Source organism: Centropristis striata, chromosome 23 (genome assembly GCF_030273125.1).
Source record: "Centropristis striata isolate RG_2023a ecotype Rhode Island chromosome 23, C.striata_1.0, whole genome shotgun sequence".
NCBI classification, from domain to species: domain Eukaryota; kingdom Metazoa; phylum Chordata; class Actinopteri; order Perciformes; family Serranidae; genus Centropristis; species Centropristis striata.
Genome location: NC_081539.1, coordinates 19,438,523 through 19,455,872, shown reverse-complemented (window position 1 = coordinate 19,455,872; position 17,350 = coordinate 19,438,523). Strand labels below are relative to the sequence as shown.

The 17,350-nt window shown below is 35.3% G+C and overlaps 1 protein-coding gene across 1 annotated transcript; it reads right to left on the bottom strand.

The window, feature by feature from the left end:
* Window positions 1-1,440: 1,440 nt before the first annotated feature.
* Window positions 1,441-15,976, bottom strand: slc51a (solute carrier family 51 subunit alpha). Its single transcript, XM_059327310.1, has 8 exons — window positions 15,751-15,976; window positions 11,277-11,428; window positions 11,119-11,192; window positions 10,669-10,827; window positions 5,732-5,843; window positions 3,610-3,756; window positions 3,275-3,380; window positions 1,441-3,099 (listed from the first exon to the last, which is right to left on the bottom strand). Exons 1-8 carry the CDS (start codon window positions 15,824-15,826, stop codon window positions 2,951-2,953), a joined length of 975 nt encoding a protein of 324 aa, XP_059183293.1. The 5' UTR covers window positions 15,827-15,976; the 3' UTR covers window positions 1,441-2,950.
* Between the last annotated feature and the right edge of the window lie 1,374 nt (window positions 15,977-17,350).

Genomic DNA, 17,350 nt, shown 5'->3' with positions numbered 1-17,350 from the left:
TAGAACAATTTTTTGCACATTCCTACTTAGGTTGTTCCTTGTAAACAGTTCCATTGTGCATATTTTTGAATAGTATATTTAAATATTTTTATTGTAAATTGTTTTTGTCCATGCACTAAAACACAGAAGCAAATTAATTCTATGTGGAAACCTACTAGGTAGATAACCTGGATTCTGATCCTGAAATAGTGGGGGTAATTAGAAAACACTATAATAAAACAACCCGAATGCGAGTAAGCGGTTAATGGTAATGAATGAATATAATAAAACAATATATCATACACTTGTCTTTTAGCCTTGTCTATAATCATGAAAAGACTGCCCAGATTCATCACTGGACCTTCTTAAAAAAGAGCGGCAGAGTAATTTATTAACATTTACAACTGCAGACTTCATGGATTATTATAAGAACCTTTTATTAATGACTTACTGACATTTATAACTGCTGATTCTTATATTTGCCAATGGCCTATTAAAGTGATAAACCTTTGACCCTTCATTAAATGAGTGAATGCAGCGCTAATGTGTTTAAAGTCAAGGCAGTTTAACTGATGATGATGATGACTATTTTGACCTAGAACATATTAACTCGGAGGTCGTTCTTTAAAGACTGGATTTTATATACATATACACATATAAATACATAAATCTTGGATTTTCTGTACAGCTGCAAAACATTTTATTTTGAAGTTCTGACTTCCGGCCTGTATGTCCTGGCTTCACGTACATTCGACTGTCTCGTCTCAACCGCACTTGGCCCAGGCCTGTTGATGCACTCTGCTGATTGGCTTAAAACTAGGAAGTGAGAAACAACAACAACAAACCAATTGGACGGGGGCGTGTCAATCAGTTTCGTTTACCTTGTTTATCTGCAGCCAGCTATTCTAATACATGCAGCAGTACTTTTTTATACACAGTCAATAGATATGCGTGTAAAATATGAAATACGTGATGTACTTGTACGCTACTAAATTTCCTTTTGGACTGTGGGAAGGCCATTACAATGTCATCTACCTGTCACAGTTATGACACCAGCAGGTGATGATAATTAAACTCCAATCCCTCACAGGAGTATTTTTGATTCAATTTAATTTTTCTTCGCTTGTGACCCCTGGCAATCTTTACTTGTATATGTATTTTTTTTCTTTTATTATTATTATTTCACTACTATTGTTGTTTTCATTTTCTAGTTATGTATTTATCTTTATTTTTGTATTATTTAGATGTCTCTTAAATTGTATTAATGTAATGTTTACCCTGCTACTCCTGTTACTGTACTACTGCTGTATATGTTTAAATTAAAAAAATAAAAAAAATAAAAAAAAGATTCACTGCAGCTGTTTGGTATCTACCACATTTGGGTTTCTACTGCCACCTAGCGGTACAAGATTAAAAAAAACTGAAAAATACTGTAAGATATGACACCGCACACATAGAGAGGATGTTTAAAATGCTTTTATTGTACATGATAATAGTGACAGTAAAGGTCCAGTAGTTGTAACCCAGACCGCAAATTACAGTTTGTCATCATTTATGAAATACTGTTGTTGTAGAAAATCTTTAAAGAAAACACTTGACGAACAGATAGTATCGAATCACAGCCTTGTGCGGGATTTAATTGGCAGATAGTAAAAACATATGAAACATTACATCCAATGGTCAGAACAACAACTGAGAGACAACGCCTCTCACAAACTCATTTCACTTCAATTCGTGCGTCATTGTTTCTTTGTAACTAAGGTTTTACTGTCCTGTACTTTCCTGTTATGACAATCATTTGATATGTGAGTACACCTGGGAGCTGTCAAAAAGACAGTGGGTATAAGTTATTGGTGCCACTTTATATTAGAGGTGCCATTTTTTGTTGTAATTTCCAAGAATTTAGCTGACATGTTATCAGTGGTGGAATGTAACTAACTATTTTACTCAAGTACTTTACTTACAATTTTGCTTCTACTTACTTACTTCTACTTCACTACATTTTTAGGCAAATATTGTACTTTTTACTCCACTACATTTAGCTGCCAGCTCGAGTTACTATTAACTTTTTTTCAGGTCAAGATTTAACATGAAACATGATCAATTTAAATTGATTGGACATTTAAAAAAAATAGTATGTTAAGTAGTTAAAATGAGACCCCCCAAAACGCTGCTTACATAAATGCTGGATGCATATAATAAAATAATATATTTAGAATTTGTATAACAATCTGAGGCCATTCTCCATAACGAGGACTTTTACTTCTGATACTTTAAGTACATTTTGGTGCTGATACTTTTGTAGTTTTACTTAATTTTGCAGGACTTTTACTTGTTGTGAAGTAACTGCATGTTAGTTTGAATTCATAGAACTACAATTTTGGTACTTCAGCTGATTGGAGACTGAAAAATGTCAAATTTGTCTACCAGCAGACATACAATTCAACATACATGGAAAATGAAATTTGTACAAATAAATTAAGAACAAAACAATTTTTAGCAGTTGTGAGCAGTTCCTTGAAAGACATTCTTCACAGCTTTTTCCATTTTCCCTGTAATAACTACTAGTTTATTTCCCAACACACTTCTTTGGAAATTACAAAGAAAAAATGGACCTGTAAAATATAAAAGTGAATAGTTTTGGACAGTTTGCACCTCTGTGACCCTAAATGAACCTCCACAAGAATTTTAAATTTACACACTGTGTTTCAGTTTTTATTACATTTTTCACAGTGTTTTGGAATCTGGGTTTTATTACATTAATTCATATAGACTTATATAATCTTTTCATACAGGAAATAAAAATTATAAAAATTATACACAAACACATACTCTCTCTATGTATATCTCACACACACTCTCACAAACTTTCACACACTCTCTCTCTCTCTCTCTCACACACACACACACACACACACACACATTCTCTCTCTCTCTTTCTCTCTCTCACACACACACACACACACAGTTCTCATGCAGACACAGGGATTGCAACCATCTTGGTGTTTTCATTGATGTCTTCGTCCTCTTCAGGTAAAGGATCATACTGTCGGCGGTACAGCAGACGTGTTACCAGCGTGATGATGAACATCTCCAGGATCAGAAGCTGCTGACTCATCACTATTGAGACACAGAGGTGAGGAAAAAACAATAGCGAAACAAATCAGCTGTGAGTTACAGGAGACTTGGAGACATGTTGTGACTAAACGAATAAAGGGATGGATCCACTCATTGTTGATGGAACAGATAAACACATGGTTGAATGGACAGATTGTATGGATGGATGTTGACTCACTATATCCTCTAGCTGGGGCGGAGAACGGCGGTGCGCAGGCGATGGTTCCATTTAAAGCCAAGATGTTGATGATAGCTGTTTGCAGCTGGCTTAGGACCAGCACCAACTACAAACACACACAAATGTCCTCTGTTTAGCCAAACAAACAGAATTCTGGAAAAATCCTGTAAAACCACGTATGGCAGCCCTATAACCTGACATGTTATTCGGAAAGTGTAATTACATCCAGCCATATATACGAGTAGAGCTAGTTATTGTCCACCATGAGGTGTTTAAACAGCTGTTTGTGTGCATAGAAGTGTGCATATATGCATTTACAGCATCTTGTGCCTTACCTGGTACATGGCGTACTTGGGGATGATCTTGAGAGTCCGCAGGGCACCCTTCAGGTGCATGAACATGATGGCTACGGGCCACAGGGCTATGATTGTCAAGATGCCCACAAACGGGTTAATCCATATAGTGGCTCCTGTGATGCTCAACTGAAACACACAGTAGAGTTAGAAAGTTAGAAAAGGCAACAAAGAGGAATTATGAGAGAGCAAGAAAAAAACAACAGGGACTCATGAGACAGTGTTTAAAAAAAAGAAGGTATGAAAGACATTATAGTTGTTTTTTTATTAATGAATTACCCTTTATCCCTCCATATTTTTTAAATCAATAACATGACATTGTTATTGTTCTTAAAAAGAGTCTATAAAATGGATGAAGCAGCTAATGTTTGACTTTTTTCATTCGTTGTCATCTTTAAACGAAGTATATTTATTCTAATTTCTGTTTTAAAATGTACTATGTGAATCGATTTACGTGTACACGGTCGCCCATTAAGTTGTAATAATTTTGTTTTCAGACACAATCCTCTGTTAATTGTGCTTTCATTTTCATTGTGATATGTTTGGAAGAGATTGATTAATAAAGCTGTGAGAAGATATACACTCTGTCAAGAATAAATCCCATTGTCACAAGCATTTCATGGAAAGAGGTAAAAAATATTTTATTCCAACTTTATGGGCCACCATGTATTAGTCTCTTTGTATTGGTAATGTGTACACAGATTGTCACGTGAATTAAAAAACTGAGACCTTCCCCATTTTTCTTGGTTGCCTATAACAGCTTATATATGGACTGATTTCTATGTTCCATGTTTTACCAAGATTATCCAAAGAGTGTGACATTTATGTTTGTTTCCAGCGCCTTTCTTCTTTTTCAGCTTCCCTCCAGCGGCAACACAAGCTAACGTTAGCTCAGACATTAACGGTAACAAGCGACCAGCACTTATCCACTTAATGTTTTTGCAAGCAAAATACTACCTGAATGGAGGTGATGGTTGTGGACATTGACAAATAACATGACATGACAAATTTAAGAGCAAAATGCACCATAACCACATATACTGTATAGAGTCACACATTATCCTGCTGCTGAAATAGTATTCTACTCTCCTTTATGCAAGTTTTCATCTGACCTAAAATAAACTAGTGCCCTTGGTTGGTTTCATTTGTGTGTGAGAAACTTGATGATGAGGGAACTATCTGTTCTCATGAAATGTATCTATTCTCATTAAATTTATCAGCTCAAAGCAGGTGACTGTGCTCAATGCTCTTTTATATTTAACTACAAATATGTGACTGTATCTGAAGTTCTTGCTCAGATTCACAGAATACATTCCAGTGTTATACTCTATTATTCTGGTTGTTATATCATCAATTATTTGTTGACTTCTCTGCAAGGCGATACATCATTTCCACCACATGGTATGTCATATAGTAAAATGGGTGTATTGTGACTGTAGTTTTCTCTACGACTTCTATTGGAATTTCCCTATTTTCTTTGGCAAAATAGGAAACACTTTATAATAGGTGCACAAAACACATGTTTAAGTTATGAGTAACTAAAGTGTTGTGATGGTTAAATGCATTTACATTAACATTTAGCAGACGCTTTTATCCAAAGCGACTTACAGGAAAAAGAAAGGCAAACGAATCCCAGACGATCATGAAGTCCTGGTGCTCACTACTACTAACTTCTGTTATTTATATTCTCATATAAATATTGAGCCGCTGTTAGATACAGAAATCTACATAATGCTGCATGACTTGGAGGGTGAAATGTGGAGGTTTTCTTATATTTTTTTATTGTTGCTAAAAATGTAGCACGAAGAGAATGGTGCACTAAAACTACAAAACATCTTGCAGTTTTATGTTAATGATGTTTACATCTTTGCTTTTTGCCCATATAATAAAGTAGGTATTGAGGCAACAGAATGGCTGTCATTCTTCTACACACAATATAAAAGTATTGCTTGTCCAGAACTAGTGGTAATGGGTTCAGTAATAACAAGCAAACAACATGACTGTATGACTCATCATTTCACTGCAAAAAAGCTTGGAAAACAAATAGTACAAACAACAATTAAGGACACAATAGCAATCAAGCATTTCCATGTTAGTTACTCACATCTGAAAGGTCAAACGTTCCGTTGGTATAGAGAACAATGGAAAGGATGGTGAAGACAATCTTCAGGAGAGCAAACTGGAACGAGCCAAGCTTGAGCAGGAAGAGAGAGCGCCTGGAGTTGGAACAGAGGAAACTATTTCAGACTGGTCAAAAGTGACAGATTATGGTTTTAGTCCTGAAACGCATATTAAAAACTCGCCCTTGCCCTGAACCATCCTGGATTGTTACGGCAGGATGTTTTGAACAACTAAGGGAGGCCGTGGGAACATCTTTATTGGCTTTGGGTATGTTCATGTTTGAATGTGCAACAACAATATTAACAGTCCCTTTGTGGTGCTGTTGAGGGGAAACCGGGCAGTGCATTAAGGAAAACGGTTGATTATCCAGAATCATCATCATCATCTTTGTGTATAGCAGGAGGGTTTACGGAAAAGGTGTTTCCTGAACGCAAGTTAGGCAGTGCATACTGTTGGAAAAGAGAAAGTTGGTTTGTTGTTGTGTGACACCAGCATGCTGATCATTTTGCTCAGAATTGCACATAGCCAAAGTAGACCTGTACCTGCTACAGAACAACGTTATTATAGTTAACGAAAACAAACGAAATAACGAAAACTAGAATTGAAAAAACATTTTCGTTAACTGAAATAAAAATAAAAACAAGAGTTTTTTTAAAAAACGGTAACTAACTGAAACTGTATCTTGTGGTTACAAAACTAACTAAAATGATAGTGAAAATGTCCTTAGTTTTCGTCTTTGTCAATTTTTTTTCATACGTAAACCTTTTGGTTGATATGAAACCTATTCATCTATTTGGTTTTATGACTTAGTAAACTTATTGGGCTAAGATGGATAAGACAAAGAAAATAAAGGCAACATTTATTGTAACCTTATTGAATCTCGCACCCAACAAATACCCCATTCCAAAAAAACTAAAACTAACACTAAAACTAATAAAAACGAAACTAAAACTAAGCATTTTCCAAAAAATAAAAACTAATTAAAACTAGCAAACACACTCTAAAAACAAATTAAAACGAACTGAATTTGAAAACAAAAATTGACAACTAAATTAAAACTCAAACTAAGGAAAAAATCTATTATAACTTTGCTACAGACACATCAAATTTTGAAAAAAAAGAGTGTTGGGCTGCAGACTTTATTCCTGATGGATCGATCAGTGGTGACGCTGTGATGTAGAGACGGGGCCCCACTTTAAAAGAGTTGAATGATCAGGAGTGTGTTCAACCTGCATACCTACAAACACTGTTTGCACAGAGGATCTCTGAGGTTACGTAATCTTCAAAGAGGATAAAATGACTTCAAAGTGCACCAGTAAGACCCCTCAAACAACACATGGTTGTAACCATCTTAAGGGACGCCAGGGTCTGTTATTGATTTGCACCGCATGATGTTTCAATCACCACCGGATTGCTCATATTAAGGGATAGTTTTGGTTTATTTCCACCTGCAGTACAGCATTTGTCATAAATGTGACTGTCATGGATATTCAAAGAAATGAGAAGTCTCTACAGATTTAAAAATAACCGGAAAGTAGCCATCCCAAGTGGGCCTTATGGCTACCTGCCAGCTGATCTCATCATCATGAACTCATCTGCACATCCTGGTCCGTTTACTGGAAACGTGTGAGGCACACTTTAACTGCAGCCATACTGTCTACCACAGAAACTCAAAAGACTACTGCAATGATTGTGAGTCATTTCACATTGATGGGAAGTACACCTGGTGGAAATCAATTGGAATTTTCCTTCGAAACAACAACTTATCAAATAGGGAGAACATGGGATCATAACACTCTCAGAGAGAATAGTTTTCTCCCTTTAAACCCTGTGTGAGTGATCTCTGTTCACTGCAGCTTTTAAATACAGACAATTAAATGAATAATTAGACATTTTAGCGAAACAAGTTTTGCTCACAGGGATTACTTTTAGATACATTTACAATTCTACAGTGTCATTTAGCAGACGCTTTTATCCAAAGCGACGTACATTTTTAGAGTTTATACTACACAAGAATAGATTGTGTAGAAGTCAAAAGACAACACATGAGTAAGTGCCATGGTTTAAGTTTGAATCCATTAGGATGTTAAGATGTTTTTACTTCATATTTGAAACCTTGGCCTTGTTAAATGTGAATATCTGACATTGCAATATTATAGATATGACAAAAAATAAGTTAAAGCAAAATAGACCCCCTTTAAAACCAAATTCTCTGCATTGAAAAACAGGGCCTTTTATACAGTAGGAATCAGGAATATCAAATAGTAGCCTACTTCCATTAATTTAGTTATCTAACCTTTAGAATGCATTGTGAATACTTCTTATGACCTTCAAAAATATTTTTTTAAGTAACAAAAAATGGCTGATAGTTAACACAAGTAGTTAATTAAAAATGGCACCTAATGTTAAACACGCTAGTAGTAAGTTGAAAGTGTAACGAAAAGCTCCCGCACTTCCACTGTCGGAACATTATATATTGTGACACCGAGCGGAACTTAACAACACAACCACAAGCGCTTGGATTTTCAATGTGCTAGAAACAAACAAGAGACATCCCAAGAACAGAAGTCACTGTAACAATATAGAGAACCCCGACCTGTCAGAGAGTCTCTGTGATAGGTAAAAAGTCTTTCAAATGTGACACATGTGGAAGAGATTGTAGGTTCAATTCACAACTTCAAAGACACATGAGAATCCACACAGGCGAGAAGCCGTATACTTATAATACACGTGGAAAAGATTTTTCGTCTCCACATGAGAAGAGTCCATACTGGTGAGAAGCCGCACATTTGCAAGACCTGCGACTATAGATTCAGCGAAATGTCGGCACTAATAAGGCACAGGAGAATCTACACAGACGAGAAGCCGTTTACTTGTAAAACATGTCGAAAAGATTTTAAACGTAAAGATGAATGGAATGTCCACATGAGAAGTAGTTTCCTATTTGGACCTCTATTTTTGACACATGTTGAAAAGATTGTAAGTTCAATACGTAATTCGTTTACTCGTAAAAGGTCGAATAGATTTCAAACATGGTGATGATTTGAATGTTCATGTGAGAAGAGACTACATATCTGCATACAGACAAGTGGTTTTCTATTGCAGAATCGCAGCACTTGTGGAAAAAAGTTTTCCTCAAATTACATTCTTGAAATAACACCTGAGGATCAAACTAACAGAGACATAACTCCTGTGGAGACAAGTTCACTAATTTAATGAAATCAGTTTTGCAATAGGTACATCTCTGGTTCTGTTCAGTCCTAGTATTAACATGCACCCTGAGCAAGCCACAACATCCACGCCTGAAAAGTGAAGTCAAATTATGGTCCTAAAGCAGGATGTGCTTTAGGGCGGGGCTACCTTATGATTGACCAGTCACTACCAAGTTTACTGTGTGTTTCTGTCTTTTTTTCTGGATTTTGACCCGCTCACAGTGTGTTTTCAGTTCAGAGTAAACTAACAACTTTGTTACATAAAAAAACTAAAGTAAGTACTAAAAAACTCATGAACTAAAAATGATGATTACCCCTTAATAATAAAGCTAGTTAGCTGCCACAGGCTCATAATCCGTTGTGCTCATGCAGTGGTTGCAGAAAAACAATATAATGACGGCCATGAAGCAAGATGATGCTGGACGAAATGTCTACTTTGATACTAAAACAATCATACTGCGTTTATTTAGATTTTAATACATAATGAACACTGTCTTTTAAAGTAATGTTGTCATGTTGATGTTTGTTGGTTTTCCCAAAGATTTATTTTACCATAAAATAAATCTTGTTAAATGTAAACTTGCTTTCTTTTTGTTATCATTTATAAACTACCTCATTGTCTGGCAACATTTTTGGTATTTTTCCTCAGTAAAAAGGTAAAATGTTTAATCTAAATATTTTCTGATCAATGCCAACTGATTTCCTGATTTCCACTTTCAGAACAGAGCAGTGTAACATGCAGTGAATGACACTGACAATTGTGACGGTATATATACAAAGTGTAAATACTGTATACTTATATATACTATATATCAGCTGTACTTAAACAGAAATGCACTTTGCACTTCTACAGTCATGTTTGATTGACTTCCCTCGTGAAATTCACCCAAGATGGAATATTCGACAATATTGATTTTGCACATGTGTGACTGTGAACTTAAGCATCTCCTTCCAAAGATAATAGGATCAGATTTCTATATCCACATATCCACAAAGCTATTATCAAACTAAAAATGTGCTTCTGCTGTTGGAAAGCAGGAATGCACAGATCTGCCTTTTTCAGTCTCGATATTGATGCCGATAACTAAACTCTGGGTATCTGCTGATACAGAGTACTGATCCAATACCAGTTTTTATTATATGCCTCACTGTGGAAGTGAGGCAATTTTACAAATACATGATTATCAAAATAAGAATTAACATTAATAAAACAGTTAATTAAATGTATTGGTGGCATTGTCACTGATACCCAATCCAGCTTTTTGAGTCAATATCCGAGTGGGTATGGTTGCATCTAATGTAATCATTTAACTTATACATGCAATACTCTATGTGCAATGATCCATATCCAGACTCCATTTACATGTATTTAATGTTACTAAAGTTTTTTTATTTGTTTTGTTTTAATTGTTAATACTTTTTATATTTCTACTTGTTTCTTGTAAATTGTTAATACTTTCTGATATTTTTGATTGTTTATTTGCTTATATTTCTAGTTTATTCTGCCATTTACTATTTATTGTTTTTTGCTATCCACTTTGCTGCTGTAACACTTGAAATTTCCCTGTTGTGGGACTAATGAATGAAATCTCAGTCTTAATCTTAATCCCTAGTTAGAAATAATCAGCGTTATTTCTGCTCCCAAGGCAGGAAAAAGCACACAAAGTGTATTGATTATGACAACCACAGACTGTATATGAGTGTTTACCGTGTGATGGCCACATGTGGCAGACAGGGGCAGCAGCAGCAGCACGGCCCTGTGCTGATCCTAAGTTTATGTTTCCCTGCTCGCTTCAGGAACGCCTCGTCACCACCCAGCTCCTCCAGCATCAGGATCAGGAACTTGAACACCACAATGGCAAAGTAACTAGAGAGATAAGTGGAGGAGAGACGGGTTAATGGAAATAAGAAATTAAGAAGAAGGATGCAGGAACAATGAAAGAAAAAGTATGACGTAAGGAAAGTAGCACATTCAGGGGATATAAAATGAAAAACATTGCGCAAGAGTATAATTGTTTTCTTTTTAACTGTCTGTGAAGTGAAGATCAAGTTTACCATCTGTGATTTTTTAACTGTGGGGCTCTGTGGCTAAAGAACACATAGAGCACAGTGAGAGATGGAAGGTGAGTAAAAGAGAAGCAGGAAAAGAGAAACCCACCAGGCAGAGGTCATATCAGTAAACATGGTGGCTCTGGGGATCCACATCCCCAAACAAGACATGGTGCCAATGACCTGGAAAAACGCAAACACCATGTGAAATGAATTGCAGTATATTTCTCCAACATTATCCACAGTTTTTCACAGTGTTATTCTTACCGGTGCTGCCCCATTCACCCAGATGATCACACTCTTCTTATTGGAAGGCACTTTCTTGTAGATGTAGATACACTCCTCTATGTAGAGCAGCATGGACACTGTGGCCATGAAGGTCAGCACAGAGTACAGGATGATGCCAAAAATGTCCAATTCTGGAAAAAAGGGAAATTACAACCAATTAGATGTCTTTAAATTAGGGTCTGGGTCTACAAATCATTGTCCGGGAAACTCACTGATATGATCTTTATGAAGGTAGTTGTTGTTTATATTGGCCTTGAAATGTTGCAGGCTGAAGTATTTAGTGCAAGAAAATGTCCACTTTTAAGTGTATAAAGGAAGCAGACATAGTCTCTGGGTCCAAAAAGTGAAGCTAATGCAGAAGCACTGTAACGGGCCAAAAAAAACACCTTATTTCCTTTATTCTTCTTCTTTATTCTTATTAATGTTCTGCCCGCTACTAAAAAAGGGCAATGTGTATGATGTGCGGTGGCGCACGGTAAAAACAAAAGGTCAGAAGAGTGACTGGAATTAAATGATGTCTTTTTATTATAAACAATAAAGAGTTTAATCTTGAAAATAACAATGTCCAAACTGTGTTGCGCCTGGCTGCGGTCAATGGCAGTTTTGCAACTATTTGCGCCATCCCCCCAGCTTATTTGCTCACACAACAGAAGTTAGTTGCACACATAATCAAGCACAAATCAAAATTGTTAATTTTTCAAATTATGGTCCAATTTAGAGTAAAATAGACTAAAGCATGGTAAACTGGCTCGGCTACACTGTAATTGACAAGTAGTGGTGTGTCTCCATAGGTTTGGTGTTATCCCTGTTTTTGTCTTAGAACTTTGAAGTTTTAGTGTATTTACGGTCAATGAAAGTTAATGGTCATATTTTGATTGCTCAAAAATGTTGAGCATTTTGGTTGTACATGAAAGACTTAATTTTTTTCCAGTCAGTACAGGTTTTCTTAAGACCAATCCCAATTTACATCCCAGTTAGCTAGCTAGCTATCTATGCTAGTGTGTTAGCTGGTAACTTAGGCTTTGCTTTGCTAATAAGACATTGGCGTGAGCAATGTCACTCATAACTGCAAAAAAAAGTTGGAAACAGCCAAATGCCAAACTCGATTCTTCAGACCTATAGTACACCAGTGAGTGATCTGCTAATGGCTCAATGGGCACAACACTGTTTTGAACTATAAGCTAATATCAGCATGCTAACAAGCCCACGATGATGATGCTAACAGGCTAATGTTTAGTAGGTATAATAGCTGTCATTTCACAATCTTAGTTTAGCATGTTAGTTATTCTAATTAGCACTAAACAGAAAGCACATGAGTGTTACAATGGACAAAAGTATACTATGGAGCAAGTTATGAAAGGCTTATTTAAAGTGAAAAAAAGTGAAAAAAAGTTTGACAAAATAATCTCAACTGGCAATAACCAAACGCTAAGTAAATTACTTTTAAAAAAGCCATATTTTGATATTTTGAGGATTACCCAAATACCATCCCAGACCTGAGTGTAGGTTCTGTTGACCCTCTGAACGATGTTTCTTTAAGATGCAGAAAAAAGCTCAATAATGACTCAATTGAATCAATGTGAAAGTGAAAACAGAAACACACGGAAATGAAATGCAGACTGTTGCATGTTGACAAAATCAGCTAGGGAATGGTAAAATATTCCATCATCCCTTGGACCATGAAGTGGTTTCATCATGCCATATGTTTAACAAGCTTGATGAGCTTTGCATAATCAAAATGCACAATCATTTATTTTTCAGCTTGGAACTGAAAAAAAATGCTATTGGTTGTATAACATGAAATAGTGTTGGAATTTTTTTTTACCAGAACATGTTTTTGCGAGCAGCTGTAATTGATCAGTTGATGTGGGTGGGATTATACCTAATGCGAGAAAGAAGCAGTAGCATTTCCAAGAAAAGCATTTTTAGCACATGGCAGATGTTCCATGCAGAGGAGTGAATGACAGATATGTTGAAAGCGAAGTGTGGGTTAATTGTTTCACAATGTTGCCCCTATCAATGTTGACGCGAGTGCCTTGGAAATCTGCTTCATCTATTCTCTGGAATTCAAAGCCATTAATGGCAATCAGCACACAAAAACACACACATACAACTCCATAAACAAACATTTCCTTTTTGATGTTTTCTGTCTTTATAGGTGGTCACTATGCTCTATTGAGTTTGTTACTTTTTAATAGTCTGAAAGACTGAAAGACTTTTTTGGACTGTTTCTAAATTCAGATAAAAATGTTATTAATTTTCCTTCATCTGCTTATTTACTATTTCTGTCCTTTATTCTGTTCTTAAATTTCATATGCAAACATGTGCGCAGCCACACATGTTCAGATTTATGCAGCAAAGAGCCTTTTTTTACTGACAAAACTGATCCAGATGGTACTTGTGGGACTTAATGTTTCGCCAACTGCATTTTTGAGGCTGAGACCATTGTTGTTGTTGTTTTTTTTTTTTACATAAACACATAATAGGAATAAACATTTTCAAAAAACTTACCTTAAAAAGTGTGTTTTAAAGAATTGACTGTATGTACTGATCGGGACATTTAACAGTTGAGAAATGAACATGACAGAGCTCTCTGGGGGACGATCAAACAGTGGCATTATTCTTAAATGACCTAAAGCTAAATCAAAGAATTAATTTTGTTTCTGCATTTTTTATTTTGGCCAATATATGCTTATATAATAAAACCGTATAAGGTAATATTCATATATGCCAATTTATTGAGCTCTTATTATAAGAATATACTATTCAGAAACATATCAGGAGTATATCTAAATATGGAATACATGTCTTAAAACTCAATTATTATTTTTAAATAATAAATAAATAATAAAATAATTATAATTTTTTAAAGAAAGTGCTTTGTGCAATACACAGAAAAAGTGATGCAACAGTAAACATGTATACGTGATATTTAACCTTCATTTAGTCTTAATCAAAAAGCAGATAATGATTTTTTTGGTTTAAAGAAAACATTTGAAAACGTTTTTTTAAGAATAAGAAAAAAATGTCTATAACTTAATAAATAGATTCTGAGTGTGTTATGGGCAGTAAACTGGATAATCCAAAATGAGGCAGAATCTTAAATTAGATTAATTATTTTAATTTGGCTGCTGAAAACCAACATGAGAATATTGCAGTGGACTTTTTTGGGGGGCATTTTTTGCTTATTCCACAAATGCATGAATATGATCCTTGTTGTAAAGTTGACAAATCAGGCAATCCAATGATATAAAATACAAGACCAATTGGAATTATATCATATTCATCATAAGGGGAGAAATAATTGACCAAAATAATGTTTCCAAACTTTTTCTTCAGCAGTATATGAAGGAGTATGGAAGGAGTCTCTCTGTTTCTTAAAATGTGGAGGTTACTCTTTTACTATCACAAGAGGACTATAGATACTGCACAGGAGAAACCACCATCCTACACTTCCCAAAGCAGGGTCCAGGGACTGATCAACGGGGTTGGGTATTATTAGTTGATCATATTTTTGATTACTTCTTTAATTTATGGACATTTTAAAATGAGAAAACGTCTTTCCCGATATCCAAGTTATTATTAATATTAGTTATTAAACGGTGAAGAAGTTTTAATGCTTTATATGTATATTTAAAATGAAAGATGAACAACAACAAAGTCCTCCATGCAACCTTTGATTAAAAAGAAGCAGCAATAAAAACTAGAAGATAAAAGAACACTATATATTAAGGTCCTTGTAATAACCATTAATTAACAAGTAATAATGCTTATTAACATTATTGTGTGTTTATAAGCTTATATAAGTATTAATAATGGCATTACAAACACCCATGACCCACCCATTATGTCTTTGCCATGCCTTTATTAATCTTACTTTGTTTGCTTATTGATATTAAAATATACTTTATTGCTCATCTATTATAAGTTAACTATAAGTTAACAATGCTTTTTGCAACTACCGGATCTTAAGCAAGAACAATGCCTTATTACTTGTTAATTAATGGTTATTAAGGACCTTATTATAAAGCGTTACCCATGCATTTTATTTGCAAAATGTTTGTGGAAGTCAAATTTGTGTGGCCGGACCCATATTTTTAGTAGGCCTATAACATGTTTGAAGTAATCCAGAAGTCGAGTTCAGGCTAGATTTCTTAATTTTTTCGAATCCAATGGAGCATTACTAATGACAAGAAGGAGTATGTATTTGTTTTAAACATGTCAGACTAATCTGACCCAACAAAGTCCATGACCTAGACTCCCAGTTTAGTCCCTACTGTTACCACACAGTCTACTGTTAACAGTTCAGTAGGCAAGTACACAGAGATCACACCTCACTGCAGAGAGATTTTTGCGGATGAGATCTGATCTGTTGCATAACATTTTAAGAATAAAGATGTTTGGAGAAGTCCTTTAACAGAATAATCTACTGTATCAAAGCCAGTTTACTTACTGATGATGATGTCGATAGCGAGAGGAGGTTGGCTCCTGCAGCTCGGGTGAATGGTTTGATTGGATCCGCTATCCATGGTGGCCGCTGTCGGTGGCTTTTCACTAATGCAACTTCCAGATTATCTGTTACATCCACAGATGTTCGGTACGTACAGAGCCGCACTCAGCCTCCTCTCCGAAGGTCCAAAGAGCGTCCTCAAACTTTCCACGGAGGGTTTATCTGCCTCCTGGGCACCCAAAAACACTTGCTGCAATCACTGGACCCGCCTCTTTCACGCTGTCATAGGACAGTGAGTCGTGTGCCAAATCACCCTTTTCCTTGGTAATTGACGTAGAAACGTGGATTATGGGCTGTTTTACCTGCCTCAGCTTTTACGAGAGGTTTTTCAAAGAAGAATAATGTATTTACACTATGCCCCCCCTGTCATTTTATTTAGATTCTCTACTTTTTAAAGTTTACTGGCATTAGCCTACTAATGATAACCTTGATTGACTATGATTTATTTATTATTTACTTATTTCTCATTATACATATATATTGGAGCACATGTCTGCTGTTCTATATACAATTGTTTGTATATGCAACCTTTTTCAATTAAGTTCTTTAAATGAAAAAAAAAAATACCTGCCTCAGCTTTTAAAGCAACATAAAAGTTGCCAAATGCGGCAATATGATGATTTGTACAGAAGCCCGAAACGGCCATGGATTCAAACATTTTTATTTTCCTGTAATAACAAATAAATGTGTATACTCACAGATTTGGCTATTGCAGTTATAATCTGAAAAAAAAAAACAAAAAAAAAAAAACAACAACTTTGTTTGTTGATAACAATATATAGGCTCTTTTTTTAAAAAAACCCATTATATTCACAAAAAAAATTAAGTTCTTCGATCATAACCATCGCATGTTAAGTTTTCTTGTGATCCTAAATTAAATATATCATTACCATAATATAAAGTTTTGGGGTTTTTTCTTTCAGATCTCTAAAAAATGATTCCATTACATCTCGGAGAACATTTGTCTTAAGAATACAATAAAAGACAGAGGAGATTAAATTAATTTAAAAAAATGTTTTTTTAATGCATTAATTGTTATTTCAGGTTTCTGTAGATTTGTACAAGAAATTAGAATCATAGAAATACAATTTTATCACTTATATACAGTCTGCTATGCTTTTGCCATGTTCCATGTGTTGTAATGAGGTGTACTTTGAGGCATATTTATAAGACTGAGAGCATAGATAGTGTGTGGTAATTTGTGCCACTTCACTGCTATGAACCATGCACTTTAGAGGATATCTTCTTTGACTCACTCAACCCCTCATTCAGAGAAAGTCTTCATCATGGAGAAAGCATACAACGCCCTAAATGTGTACAAACTGTGTGGATTCTGAGGACTCTCAGCTAAATGTGCCCCTATCTTTTTATTTTACAGATGGGGATTCCTCGTTAACTGGGATTTTTTAAAAACCTACTGGAAAAACTCCAGTAACAATAAGACTCAGGAAGCAGTAAGGGAAAGTTTACAGAGTGAGGTATGCGTGTGTGTGGTATGGAGGGGGTTGTTTCTTGTGGACAACACAGTCACTCGCATCACATG